This window comes from Gobius niger (genome assembly GCF_951799975.1).
Source record: "Gobius niger genome assembly, chromosome: 16".
Lineage (NCBI taxonomy): Eukaryota > Metazoa > Chordata > Actinopteri > Gobiiformes > Gobiidae > Gobius > Gobius niger.
Genome location: NC_136867.1, coordinates 8857352 through 8872217, shown reverse-complemented (window position 1 = coordinate 8872217; position 14866 = coordinate 8857352). Strand labels below are relative to the sequence as shown.

Here is a 14866-nt window from a genome sequence, read left to right as displayed (position 1 = left end):
GAGGGGCCTCTTGAAGCTGTGTTCTTCCTCCAAGAGGCAGCGGAGACCTTAACAAGCCTTGATTGCATTACCATTTGTCAAGCTTAACATACTACCTGCAAAGATGGGCTTCAACAGTAACATGCTGATTTGAAGATTAATGATGTGCTTTGTATTTTCCAATCACTTTGGAAAGTCAAAGTTTGGAGTGTTTCACAACAGTTTCTTTGAAGTCATTGTCTTTAAGGCCTGCATAGGCTTTAGGTCAGTTCAGATTGGTCATGTTGGGGTAAGTGCCCTCGATGCCCCAAATACTTCTTGGATAGAGGCATCTCGTCTCAGCTCATCTTTATGGGAGAGACTGCGAGCTGCAAACAAAGAAAAAACAACATACAACATTTATAATAGTGTACACAGGAGAAAATGTATCTGGTGATGCTGAGATGTAACTCTAAAAATCCTGCTTAAATAGGTTGAGTATTAATGAGGTTTTGGCCAAGTGAGCCAAATCCAATTTAGCTCCATATGACTTGGACACGCTCATTACAAGGCCAATCTCCTTTGCTGCCATGGCATAACTTCACTCCTCTGGTTAAGAAGCCTTACAGTTTTAAACTTCATTTACCAAATGCTCTGCCCTTTTTTTTTTTTTTTTGCACTTGCCTTTTGTCCACCTGGAAGAGAACCATGACCTAACTTCTTTTCGCTCACCTGCTCTTCTGCTTCAAAGGGATAAATAAATCTGCCCTGATCCCACACAAAAGTTTTCAACGGTCACCCCAGACACTTGTGAGGCAGTCTGGGAGAAGAGGACAAGGAAACTAGAAGTGACATTGTGGCTCTGGGCTGTCTCAAAGGATTAGGCATTACAGCATTCACTGGCATGTGCTTTTGCTCCCTCCCATTATATCTGCTTGTGCCTCTTTCCAGATGACTTCTTCCCCAAACTGATCCGGCGGCCAAGATAATTGATTAATATTTCTTGAGGGAATGATGACTAACCGTTGTTGAGGTTCAACCCCAACACTCTGTTTAAACATAGTTAAGGCTTTGAATCAAAAGTTAAGTCTTTTTTTTTTCTACCTGACTTCAAGATGACTGGGTAACTACTAGTATGTGGCGCACAGTAGAAATATGGGTTTACACTGCATGCATTAACAAGCTTTCAATATAACCACTCGAAAGACAACTACGGCCAAGTGGTTTTACATCAAGGTCAATGAAGAAATAAAGGGATTTTCTTTCAATAGGAGAATTACAGTACATGCGTTTACTGTGGGTGATAATGGGACACTGAATGGAACCATCTTACCATCTTAATAAGCTCTCGTGATGCTCTCTAAAAACAATCATTACAGGCTGCCTGAGCACTCCCCTTCCCTGTTTATTAATCAGCTAATTACACATTGACAGTAATGGGCCTGCTGATTCCCGCACTTAAATGAACAGGGCTGAATAGCGCTTTAATGATTAGCCTTTGTGTTTCTCTTTTTCCATTCTTCTCTCTCTCTTTCTTACACACACACACACACTTAAAGCAGACCTCCCAGCAAGATGGTTTGCAAACATGCAAATCATAAAAGCAGCCTACAGACCTGAGACCTCTGCCTAAAGAACCAAAATAATCGTCCTAAATGCAGCTCTATTTCAGCACCGGCCCTGAGTGTCGAGCCCAGCCTGTAGCAACAGCCTCGGCCGTTGTCAAAGTTGTGTTGAGCGGCGGCAGGTGCAGGTTTGTGGGCTTTTTGAAGGACACGAGCAGAGTGCAAAGTGGAGCCGGAGAGGGCGAAATAGTGCGGTGGGCTGCATTTCTGTCAGCAGAAGTGATGGCTGAGCGCTGGCGTTATTTGTCTTGTGCTGCCACACGGGCCTCGCACCAGCCTGGGCATTAATGAGAGGGGGGTCGGACCGCCGGGCAGGAACATGGAGGGCCCTCAGCCGCAGGTCATCTGTCACGAGGCGTCTGCAGCGGCTAAGAGACGGGAGCTCCAAACGGGCACACGACGGGCATACAAGGGACTCCAGCGGCGATACAACCATGAGCTCTCTGTTTGACGCACACAATAGGTTTGAATGCGTCTTTACTGCCACTGTTTGGAGCCAGTGATAAAGATGAAGGGCATTACAGAAGACAGCAGGGGAGATGGGAATTGGAGTAATTAATTAGCCTGTGCATGAGACCAGCCAAGACTCAAAGTCCATCTGCATCTTAAAACTTTGCAGATTTATCCCACAAATAACTCACACTGGGCAGAATAAATTCTACTGATCATTTTACAACCCAATGGGAATATTTCAAGAGTCACCTCCATAATCGAACACAACTAGTTCCAAGATTCAGCTTGTAGTAGAGTTGGAGTCGTACTGTCAGGCGAGAAAAGCCGAAAATGGCCAATTTAAGGCTGAGAAATGGAGCGGTCGTCTAATCCAAACAGATACCCAGCTTGATAAGTTGTTGTGTTTTTTCCCCCCCCCTCCGAGTACCTTCCACACTGCTGAGGAAGTGCTAAAAGGGTAAGGAAAGAAGACAATGCAACAGCTGGGGACCGCCACAGTAATTCCCCACGGAGCACAGAGAGACACCTCCGGCCGCACACCATTTTCACTCCTGATTACGAAGTTTCAAATCAAGAACTAACAGATAGAGCAATCGACTTCTTTCCGACTCACAGAAGAATCAGCTGTCACGTTAAGGGAGCAACACGAGGAAGTGAGGCTCTAAACACAGCAAATCAAAAAAGCTTATTAAGTTTGATTTTACATCCGAGTACAGTGGCAGGGTGAGGCTTGTCAGAGTGGAAGAGCAGCTCCTGGCATGAGCAATATTACGGAGGTACAGGCTGCAGTCGGCTGCCAAGGTAAAGATTTATACAGAGCGGCAGCAGCTGCAGAAACTGACATTGGCTGACATGGGATCTATGATAAATCACAGTAGATGTAGCGGACAACAGACTCAAGAAGCCGCAAATGCTCTGATTAAAGACTAATCCAGATGAACATTGGGAGTCACACGACATCAAGAACTGAAAACAGTGTAAACTTCACCCGACGGAGAATAGAACTGTTCAGTGGCCGCGCGATGCCCCACGAGTGAATATGAGGTGGATGTTTTTTACTTTAATGGGAAGTGGTTGAGCACACGGGAGGTGAAGGACAGAGCTAGTGGCCGTTCCATCACTCAGCGCAATAAACGGATGCAATCTGTATACAAGCAAAGCACTGGCTGTTTCTGAATTCCACCTCTTTTATTCCAGCGCGTGATGGACTCCGGTACAGTTTGCGGCGCGGAAATAGAAATAAATATACATCAGAGGTCCACAACCCTCACTAAATCAGGCACCCACCAGCGTTTGTTATTTAAATGACAAATAGCGCGAGGGTAGAGCACGGCGAAGGGACACAACAGTGAAGGTGGACAAACCAATTGGAATTTCAATCCGCTCTAATGAAAAAAGACACTTTGCCCTGGTTTGGAAACGCGCGCTCACACTGCCGCCTGGTGCCACTTCCAATCGGGCGAACTCCGCGTCACACTTAAACACAACGCAACTTCTACTCACTTCGAGCAACGGCGCATTGAACAGCCTGGATGCTTATGTGTGCGGTGCTGTGCAAAGAAAAGATGGCAGTAACCTGGCACTTCAGATTTCCTCTTCCTTCTCGTCATGTCCTCTCTACAAAGTATTCTTGGGTTGATGTTAGGCTGCCTGGGAGAGGAAATGGTCACGTTTTGATCATTTTGTATAAAGCTGAAACTACACGGCTCATATTTAGAGTATTGGAGGCTTGCACTAGCACTAAATAGACTTGGGGAAAGGTGCAAGGATTTTTAGCAGTGAACATTTTGATCAGAGAGAGTTCTTTTCAGTTTACTGCAAACTGGTTTTAGCCATTAGATCAGGCATCACAAAGCATGGGGCTTGTTCTACATGCACTATCTTTAAGTAATAAACACACACACACATAAATATAAGACAAGTGCTCCGTCTACGAAGCGTACCCCAGGGAGGAGTAAAACGGAGATCATGTCGAGCAGCGAAACAAGCGAGGAGCGCCCTGTCCTAACAGCCACGCGCTACAATCAGGCCCCGTCTGGGCAGCCTTTAACAGCGGCATGTTCCATGACCTCAACACCCATAAATCACAAGGCGGGCGCGCGGCGCGGGTGTCGAGAGCGGAGCAGCCTGCGCTTTGAGCCAAGTCTCTATGTTGTATAATCAATAGATATAAAAATAAATGGCCTGACTGTTATTCTCCCCGTGCTGCCCCTTCGCTAATAAAACCCTAGTAATGCATATTTCATTTACTTTTATACTTATTGATTACCTGTACTCCAGTTAGTAAATCACGCGCCTATCGATCCCTCAATCGCGCCTCTGTCGGACAGCACATAACCAGCCATTTGCGCCCCTGATAAAGAGCTCAAGCACTGAACTCCCCACAGTAAATCTTTGCAAACTAACTTTTTAATTCTAAAATCGATGCCCGTTTAAATGTGGCATTATTTCACTCGGTTACGCCTGCGGGATTAAAAGTCATTCTCTGATGCGTTTAGTGGTAATGCGCGTCAGTCCGTCACTTCATGTCACTTCCCCAGGGCCAGAGTCACCAGAAGAGAGTCAAAGGAGGAGAATAAAACTGCAGCTTTTACCCAAAAAACAAACACCTGTTTCATTTAACCATTCTGTTCTACCCTGATTGGTGTTTATATTGTTGCATAAACAGACAAAATGACGTGATGTGCAGTGAAAAGAGGAATATCACAATGAAAGGCCAAAAGAAGCTCCCACTCCAGCATAGATTTTCTGAATGCAGCTCCGTCCCTTGAGGTGCAGAGTAAAACACCACTGACACAGGGTCAATTGTAATTTTGGCTGCCGCACTTAAAAGCAAATATATCAATTAACATTAATGAATCAAAAGAGGGGTCGGGAGGCGCTGTTACCAAATCGCCATCTATTTCCATTAGGGAACATGGTGCTTCAGGTGTGAGCAGGATTTCAAGATTAATAGAGGTATTCAAATGAATCAGAAAGGATTAGGGTCTCCTGGGAACATGATCAATGGCTCCAAATCAATAATCAATAGGCCACTCACACCAATATACTAACTGCTGACTCCCGAGATCTCACAATTAAAAAGAGACCGGCGAAAGGAGTGGCCCGAGACTATGATTTATCTCACAGCGCAAGTGTCATTTAGGAATAAATAAGTCAATAGATAAAAGCTGCCGCCGGAGCCTCGGGCGGGAGGCGGTTATGCATTTTAACACAATCGGCGCTTCTGAGCATTACCCTCAAATCTCGCAGAGCACGGGGGCCTCTCCACGCGGCGGCGCGAGGATAAACAGCGCGGGGCCTTTATCACTTAGCATCAAATCTCTGATCGTTGCCGTCAACCGCTGCTAAACAGGAGATGACAGCTTTTATAAATACAGTATCATTTCAGGCGGGCCGCCCTCAAGATTAATGCTTACAACTGCTCCACGGAGGAAAACGCTTTTCTCTCAAGGGTGTTGGAACAAACAAGAGAAGTCAGATGTACTCGGGCAGAGATTTATCCCGCGAGCAAGCTGTTGAAAATAATAAAATGGTATTGAGTTTTGGGTCCTCGTATGGTGCATTTGGCGCCAAACAGCCAGTGAATAAGTCAACATGAGCCAGAGTTGGGGCATAAGGACCGAGGAGACTGGATTTCGGCAGCTCTGGGAGAGACAATCAGCTCGTGCCGTCCGACGGGACACATCAGAAGCCCCTCTCGTCAAATCCCCCCCCCCTCTCCCTCAATCATTTGGGAGTATGATTTATACTTTTTGAAGTGAAGGGTCTTGAATCCCACTATAAAGGAATTAAGAGGTCTCCCCTGAGTCCAGCATTCAAATGAGAGCATGGCAGGGATATGAGGGCCTTTTAATAGAGAGAAATTAGTATTCACAATGCCTCAAACTGGAATCTGAAGGAACCTTTCAGGTGGAGGAAAAAAGGCCCAGTTTAGAAAAAGAAAGCCCTAAGAAGTCAGGGGCTTTTCATAGCAGTCGTGTATTTGCCCCTCATCAAGAGCGCCGGAGCACTTTGTGGAATAACCCAAGAGAGATGATGATGGAGAGAGACGACGGAGGAAGAGAGTGTGAAGCAAAAATTAAGTATGCACAATAAATACAGTAAAAGTAGAGACAATAAAATGTGGGGTCCCACTGTCTCGCGGGCCAAAAGGCTTCCTGTGCACATCCAACACTTCCAGGGATGACTGCGAGCAATGCACCACTTTGACAAACATCTTCAGAATAAACCTCTGTGTGCCGCCCCAAACATGGAGGGACATAAATCTGCATTACAACTACGTAAACATATACTCCTTCACTGTGTCCAAATAGTGACCTTGAAAACTCAGGAGAGGTTATGTTTGCTGTTCAAAGCAGCAGCATCTACAAAGTGCCATAAGCAGGAGTTTAAAGTAGCAGACCAATTATCAATCTATTCCTTTTAAATGAGCTGACCATAGACTCGCCATGTCCTTTACAGATAACTGGTGTAGCTACCTGTTAGTCCATACGGAGGTGGAGCATCTTAAGAGGGGGCTCTCCGGCACCATGTCGATAGGACGCACGGGTGATGGGCACAATGTGTTCAACTGGAAATCAAACACATTCACATTTTCTAGTTAAAACTTTTAAATTCCCATCAGGTTGTGCAATAACAGAACAAAAACAACAACGGTGCAACATGCCTGGCTTTGGTCTCGCTTCCCCAAGGAGGACAGCCAAAAACTGAAAAATAAGACATTTTTCATCACTGTACAATAAGAAATAAACACATGCTTTTTGAAACTCACTCTCTCTGATAGCGTTCTTCAGAGAAGGGTCTTAGTCTCTTCACAAATACAGGCATTCTGCGCCCCTAAAAGAGTTCAATAAATAAATAACTTGTTCGTCATAATGCACTTGTGCGTGGTGATGTCGTCACTAACCTTAGTTGGACATCGTCTTCTCTCCTTTCGGATGGAGCAGGCAGCGGAGCCAGGAAAACGGGAACAATACCCTGTAAGTCAATATTTATACTCATTAAATCCATGTCACCAGTGAGGGTTCTGTTTACATGGTTCTTTTTTTTATAATCTATGAATCAACAAACAACCAAATCTTCACACAGTCAAAGCGAAACTGTTAAGCTTGAACTGTTTAAAAAAAGAAGCCCAAGCTCAGTAGGGGACATACTGGAGCATAAATTGCTTCACTTGTTGTACCTCTGCGAGAAGGCCGTGCTGGGTGCAGGAAAGTTAGTGAGGAGCAGGTCTCCTCCAGAGACAGCTGGCTGTCTGAATCCCAGTGAGGAAGAAGACTGGCCACGCCTGTTCTGACTCCACAGTCCCCCTCAACAAACCAGTCACTCTGTTCATCATCACCTTAACACAACAAACACATTCATTTACTCATGTGCTACTGTTGTTGTAAATAGATAGAAGACTTGAACATGCACATAGAAGTACAACTTACATTTTTAGTACACCCACTGAAATGCGCTTGAACCTGCTAATGTGTATGATAGGAGCAAATGTATATTGCAGTCATGATGAAAACAGCAGACTGGTAATGTTCAAAATCTCTACCATTCAGTAGCTTTTGTCAGTGGCAGACTTGCATTTTAGTCTCGCATGGCTCTTACAGTCGAGGTGTAGTGACAACTGTTAAATCAGAGTGTGCCTCGCCCCTCCACAGCTAATAAGGAGAGCAAAGGCTTCAGCGCTCATTAACATGACATGACAACATCTTATTAGAGGCGCTTAGCTGCCCAGTGACCAGCCACTGCATCCACACCTCAGAGATGCCCTTGCATTCTCTGTCACTGTCCTAATACTCATTATTCATCATTTTAAGAATAGGCAGGACTGAGCCCTGTGGCAAATTCATTGTTACTGATGTGTTTTTAAGGTAGACCGGTTTACCTTGTCTGCCTTCATCATTAGTGAAAAGGCCGGGATCACTGCTGCAGGTACTGCTGGTCTCCCTGCAAATGACAAACCAAACATAAGCTGCTGCTAGGGACAATCTTAGAAAGATTCAAGCCTTCTTTAGTGTGTAGTCCAGAAGATGAGATGCATTTCTATTGGACAGCATCTGGAAAGTAAGATATTAAACATGTATCATTCAAAACAAGAAATAATGAAGTAGTCCGGAGCTGGAGGTCGACATAAATGAAAATGACACTAAAAGACAGGAGCGTGCAGCATACTCCCTTGTTGCGATACCAAACACAAAGGCATGAGGAGCGAGTCTGAGTGACATGCACAGTCTAATTGAATATCCTCTGCTGTCAGCTCCAATCTAATCGGGCCTGTGTTGTGGAGGATGACAGGAGAGTCAAACGTGTTCCCCAGACCCCCCCGCCCTCTGGGTGAGTCCCACTCTGGGGGGCCTCTTCACACAACAACTGGCCAACATCTGCTGTGGCTGCTCAGCCCGGACAGTCCCTCTGCCGCTCTCTGCAGCCCGGGGCAAGCCCTGTGATGGGTCTCCGTCTTCTTAACACCTCAGCTATCATGCACTTTGACCTCTGAACACTTCAAGGTCACTGTGTGGAGGAGAGAAGCTGATGAGACGAAGGTAAAGGGAACTGTGTTACATGACCATTCCTTGAAAACAAGGAAGTTTTGTCACAGTGGTCACTACTATTTCATAGACTATTAGAATCGTAAAGATAGAATTTGATGTTATATAGATGTTTTTTACCCCCTATAACATAGGAGTTCCACATTTTGGGCAGCGGTTAGTGTTTCACAGCTAGATGGTCCCGGGTTCGATTCCCGGCTGGAGGGGGCTTTTCTGTGTGGAGTTTGCATGTTCTCCCCGTGTCTGAGTAGGTTTCATCCATGTACTCCGGTTTCCCCTACCTTTATAAACATGTACAATAGGCCAGAATGAATGTAGTATGTGAGTGAGTGGTTGGTGGTGGTCGGGGGTTGATGGCACAGACTGGTCCCTTGCTTCCATCAGTCTACCCCAGGGCAGCTGTGGCTACAATAGTAGCTTACCACCACCAAGTATGGCGTGAATGAATAATGACTACAGTGCAGCACTTTGATAAACTTTGTAACACAGGCTTTAAAGCACAATGCAAGTGTAAACCATTATTTTTATTTTGCTCAAAAGTGTTTGTGCCGTCACCCACATCAAATAGAAAAAAAAGAAAAGAAAAACTTCTTTGTGAGTCCTGCAGCTGCGCACGAGTTTAGCTGAGTAAGAATTATGCTACATTATAAATGTAATCTCAACCGTGTTTTACATAGCAGTCACTAAATCCACTCCCCTTAACCTAAAGGGAGGGGGCCTTTTGATTGCCTTGCATTTTACGCTCGGGTCGTCACCGTTGACCTTGCTAATAGGGCAGACTCCAGGGTCGGATAAGCGCTGATACCATGTTTTGCCATATTGCAGATGCTCGCCAGTGACAGCAACATTAGAAAAATGTCCATCCAGTCTGCAACACTTGGAGCCATATGGTTAGGCAACAGTGGCCTCACATCCACAAGAAGCAGATGTGAACGAGTGGCTTCTCTGGGGAATAGGAAGATGTCTGTACCAGCAACAGCAAGGCAGCTCCTCCATTCCTTGTTCACCCTCTTTACTGCTCTTGTTCTCGCAGGATAGCGCAGGCCTGGACATTCCAACAAACTAGTGTGTTCTAAATTTCTAAGCCTTCGATCAAGTATGTGTGATGATCTAACTAAAGCCAGCTGAAAGAGTAGAACTATAAACAATTCATTAGTCTCCCATTAAGTATTTATTTGTATTAAAGGTGTAATGTGTTGTCGCTTGGAGCAACACAGTGCTTCATGTGAGACCGTTTCCATTAAGTACTTCCTAATTGATAGCATGAATAATTAAGAAACCATTTTTCCTTTCATCCAAAGACAACATGTCTTCTGCACCAGTGACCTCTGAGGAAAAAGGAGTCAACAAACATGAACTACAAACACGATGAGTTCTTGGTCTGAGTCCAAGTGTGACCGACATCCCCCAGCTGAGGAGATACTTTAAATACGTCTTAATTACACAATGTACAATGTGTCCGTGATGAAACAAAGCCAAGGGCAAAATGAAAAATGCATTGCTGTGTTTTGGGGCTGAACTCAGCTCCCCATTGGCCCCACTGCTTCAATACAAGCCAAGGAGGTGAAGCACAACAGTATCCAGATGAGCAAGTAATCATTAGGATATAATCCTGAACTCCTGGGAGAGGCACAGGCAGTTTGCTCAGAGATTACAGGCTAGCCGTCATTTATTGAGCTCAAGCTCATTCTGCAGAGAAAAAAAGATGGAACTGTGACGGAGGGGGGCAAAGTGCTGATAACAATGGATGTGTGGCTTCTTCAAACAAGGCGCTCCAGCCCGAGTCCATGCCCTTTTCCATGGCTGTCTGGTTATAAGGTTACTCCACCCTCCCTAAGCTGCTGTAATTGGATTAGTCTCAGAGATTTATGAAAATTAACTTTGGCAAATAGTGCAGCAGTTTCTAAAAAACTCCTAATAGAGTTCTCATATTGTAAACCACAACATGAAACAGTGAAAGGCTGCGACAATGGCTTTGTCTATTGTGCAGCAGGGGCCCTCAGCTGGGGGTCTAGGCTGAGCCCGGGACAGTTTGTACCCACAGGTGAGGAGGGCTGATGCAGGGCCAGCCTGAGTGCCAGGTGGCCCTATTGCCATCAGGCTAAACCCAGTCTAATGAAGGATGTAGAGCCCAACTGGAGACACCAGCATCTGCTCCCGCTACACTGAGGGCCAGTGTGTGACCTTGAGGAGATGCAGTCTTTAACAGGAAAAGGTTAATAGAATAAATAGCGGCCAAACACTCGGTTTAAAAGACATCTCAGCAATGGCATCTGTGTCTGACAAGAAATGGCCCATGCACTCTCAGAGTATAAATTTCGCTGTTGTACCACTGTCAACCCCTCATAAGCGCTGCCATTTTGTCATATTGCACGCCTTGGCCTGGACTTCACCATTAGATTGTTGAGCCTTCAGTACAGTGTGACAGTATACTGAGCAGCAATCAGTAGTGTTGGCGTTGTGTAAGCGAGAAATGATTGACAGTGTGCCATGATGTTCCCATTTATTTCTGCTCTGGAGCTGTTTTCTGTCACAACCGCTATTGATTTTTCCATAAAGTAAGAAAACAAGTACCGTTAAGGGGCTAGGGAGGTCAGCACAAATTAAACGTCTCGATGTAAAGCTTTCAGTCCAAGCCATTACTGACTATCAAACAATAATCTCCTTACATTTCTTACACTTGACACATAATGACAGAATACAGATGTGATCCCACAAATGTCAGAGCTTTTGGCTGATTTATATTATACATGAACATGAACTATTAAAGTATAGGAAAATATATTTTAATGCATGTTTTGTATCGAGGCGTCTTGAAAATTGTCTTTCAATGCCCTTTTTCTATTACTATAGTGTCCCAGGCCATGTCCGATTCATTTACTTTAGCCACATAAGACAGTGAGCATTGGGACACTGGCACATACTCCGCTTTAATTACTGGCCCAAGACAGAATTTATTTCAAAACAAATCAATAAAGCACCAAGTCACTTATTTACTTGACAATAATTCTTGAAAGGGAATAATGAGCTGGCACATGCCCGCAGGCAAAGCTATCAAAGATCCCTCCCTAGTGATTATTTCTGCTACAGGAGATGAGGATGAAGAGAGTCTATCATTCATATTTAATGTCAACTCAATACGTTAAAGTGGAGGGCCATGATTGTGATACTTTTCCAGTTTAGTTGAGGACACGTTGAATATTGACAACTGGGTAGATGAAGACAGGCAATATATATCATCCTAAATGTCGCTCGCTTTAATTGCGTCTGTCTGAAAGTAGTTATGCCCATGACTTTTATGTTACGGGTTTAACTGCCTCAGCCGATTTCCATCTAAAGGGTAAAAAGGGCTGATGACGTTTTGGGCACATCTTGACTTTTTAAAACAATGCCATGGTTAACATTTGGCTTATTGCGCACATGTTTCTAGTTTCTACATTTTGCAACAAATAAAAGCTTTTTCACTGTACATTCAACACATACCCATCTGACATCTTCTCCTCTGCCCCATCCTGGTGCTCACTGGCCTGTGAGAGCGTCCTCGTCCAGTGTTCCTGTCCCATGAGCCTGGCTCCTTCTGTCTGTTGGTCTGCCCTCACCCAGCCACCAGGCCTGCTCTTCGATCCAGACAGATGCTGCACCCCGGGCGGCCGGTGCCTCTGCCTGCGGTTCACATTTGGAACCCTCAGCTTCGTCTGCATCCGGGTGCCGACGTCAGAGGTCACGCGTTTGACCTTTCTCCTCCTCCGCAGTGGACGGACCGGAGTGTTCTCAGTGTAGGAGTCATAGTCTGGCCACGAGGTCGGGCTGGGTCTGAGCGGACGTCTGCTCACCCTGTGCCAGTGATTGCTGACAGTCAGTTCATCAGAGTCACTGCAGTTGGCCACAGAGGCAGCAGCCAGGCTTCTCCTGCAGCTTCTGGAGGCTTCATCCATACTGGACTCGGAGGCCTCGAGCCAATAGGGGTACACAGAGGCCTCCCGGTGGCGCCGCTGTGCTCTGCGCCGCCGCACCTGTCTGCGCTGCTGCAGAGGGTTGAGCATCATCTCCTCCCACAGCTCTCCCAGTTTCCTCTGTTCTGAGGACTGCTCCAGGGCCGACACCAGGTCCTGCACCAGCTCATCCATCATGGTGCTAAACAAAACAGCATCACACTGTCAATGTGCATGATTTCACACAATACAAATGTGTTAATATGGGAAACCATATAAGGTAAAACTACAGCATAATAGCCACGGGTTTAACTGTCATGAATCAGCTATGAAATCCTAACGCGATGCTCCACATTCTCTTTAATAAGCAGGTATTTAAACAGCTCTATGAGCGAAACAAGCTCCCTTCATGTCCGATCGTTACAGGGACGGCTCGCTATGCGCATATTCAAGAAAATGCTGCAAGCACTCGACAGCAGAGGCAAATATGAGCAGCAGCATGCTCTGTGTGTTACATAACATCTCACACGTGAGAGCGCGACGAGGGCAAAGCCTCGATGTGTCGAATAGAGACGCTAAATACAGTTATTGTGCTAAATTGCTTTTACTGGCTTTGATGAAAGGCCACCTTGACCACCGCGTTTATGTCAACACTCACCGCTAGCGTCCTCTTGTTTTGTTTTTTACTACAGCTGGCACCACACGCACTTCCGCCTTGCTCTCAGCCAATCAGGTGACGCGATGACGCAGCTGTCAAGAAGCGCGTCTCTGCCGCAGTTGTTTTGGGGATAAAACATTACTATTACTAAACGCAGCCTTCGTGATGCTGATGGAGGGTCTGAGGGCTGCACGCGCTTTAAAAATGTTGCTTAATAAGTCAACTATTACTCACCAAGTTAACAACTCAATTACTTTTCAGTTTTTCCCCGTGAAGCTATTGGACAACCAACTTACTTATTCTAATTGTGGAGCTTATCATATAGACTTACTTCTTCAGATTACATTCTAAATCCTGTCCTTAACTTGAATTCAGTCTTTCATCTTGGTCTGTTTAATGAGTGACAATTGTTCAGTATCTCTCAAAGCTTGTGTTGTCGCAGCAAAAACTAATTTACTACTTCTTTCATGTGCCCAAAGAAGACAGTTCAAATAATAAAAAGAAAAGTCTGGTAAAGTGAGTACAAAAGCCAAATAATCTCCAATCTTTCTCTTAATAACTGCAAATTTCCCCCTTGGCCCATGGGAGAAGGCCTCTCTGTGCCGCTGCCACCTTATCTGTGGCGTCCACATTTGAGTGAGCTGAGCGGCTCTCAGAGCACAGCTCCCGGCATGCTCTCACTGAGGCCTGTGGGGAGACAATGCTCCTGGGCTTACTATTGTTCTGGTCTGGAAAGTTGTCCGGAGAGAGCCCCACCAGCTTGAGAGCAAAAATGCTGGGGGGAAAAAAATCTTTGCCACTGCTTCATTAAGAGTCTGCCTTTCACAAGCAAACATATCAGAAATGGCCCCTTTCAGAGGCAGTAATTAGCAATTTAGAAGCCTTGGCCCCTCAGGATATACACTTTCAATTTAGTCAGCAGCTTTAGTTTCTTGGGCACTTAATATTCATTGTTTCTTACTTCTTCCCAATTTCTCGACATACATTCTCTGGTCTTTCACTGGTGATAAAAGTGCTTTATCTTTTCGTGTAATTCTTCTTTTCAAAGAAGCCCTCAGCAAGAGAAGTCAATTTTTACAAATAATTTTCCATGGGATTTGCAAAGAGTGAAATTAATATGATAGCCAAGTGCTCTCCAGGAAGCACTAAGCTGCATAGCATATTGAGCCTTTGCTTGATTGATAAAACCTGTCAGTAAATCGTCTATTTGAAAAGTTGAACAAGAATCAAGCACTTACAAGTGAGAGGTAATTGTGATCGGATAAATAACAATAAGGTATGTTTTTGCATAATATCCAGCTCTAAAAACAAAGTCCCTGTTGGTGAGTCTGCTACTATAAGTGACGTCCAAACTGTTCTCAAACTACTTTATAAGCTCAAGCACATATACCTCAAGGGACCAAGAGTAACACTTATCTCTGGCCTTTGTCTGAAAATGAATCCGCGTCTATTCATTTCCAATCAGCATTGTGTAATAGAAATAATTGATTTTTGCTTCCTTCTCACAAATGGAAAAAAAAAAGTGATTACACATTTTGTCAGTAAATCTAAATTCCAAGAAGATCCCCATCAACACTCGAGACAAATAGGCAACTCATTAAAGTGAAAAAGAAAAGGCAAAGATGGGGAATGGGGCAGGGATTGGAATAATGAATGGAGTCCGAGTGAGCTATCTTTCCCAGGCAGAGCGCC

General features: G+C 44.9%; 1 protein-coding gene across 1 annotated transcript; it reads right to left on the bottom strand.

The window, feature by feature from the left end:
• Nucleotides 1-276: 276 nt before the first annotated feature.
• LOC306976112 (G patch domain-containing protein 2-like) lies at nt 277-13250 on the bottom strand. The gene is made up of 9 exons (XM_079573977.1): nt 13175-13250; nt 12068-12718; nt 7921-7982; nt 7222-7380; nt 6946-7016; nt 6811-6875; nt 6706-6745; nt 6518-6609; nt 277-347 (listed from the first exon to the last, which is right to left on the bottom strand). The coding sequence occupies exons 2-9, from the start codon at nt 12712-12714 to the stop codon at nt 329-331; spliced, it is 1155 nt and encodes a 384-aa protein (XP_079430103.1). The 5' UTR covers nt 12715-12718; nt 13175-13250; the 3' UTR covers nt 277-328.
• Nucleotides 13251-14866: the final 1616 nt, after the last annotated feature.

Bases quoted from the DNA above. Each gene is read 5' to 3' on its own strand.
- LOC306976112 (XM_079573977.1), bottom strand. From the start codon at position 12,714: ATGATGGATGAGCTGGTGCAGGACCTGGTGTCGGCCCTGGAGCAGTCC. The intron at 7,381-7,920 runs GTAAACCGGTCT...TGTTGTGTTAAG, and splicing joins TAATGATGAAGGCAGACAAG to GTGATGATGAACAGAGTGAC. The intron at 7,017-7,221 runs GTACAACAAGTG...ATTGACTTACAG, and splicing joins AGCACGGCCTTCTCGCAGAG to GGTATTGTTCCCGTTTTCCT.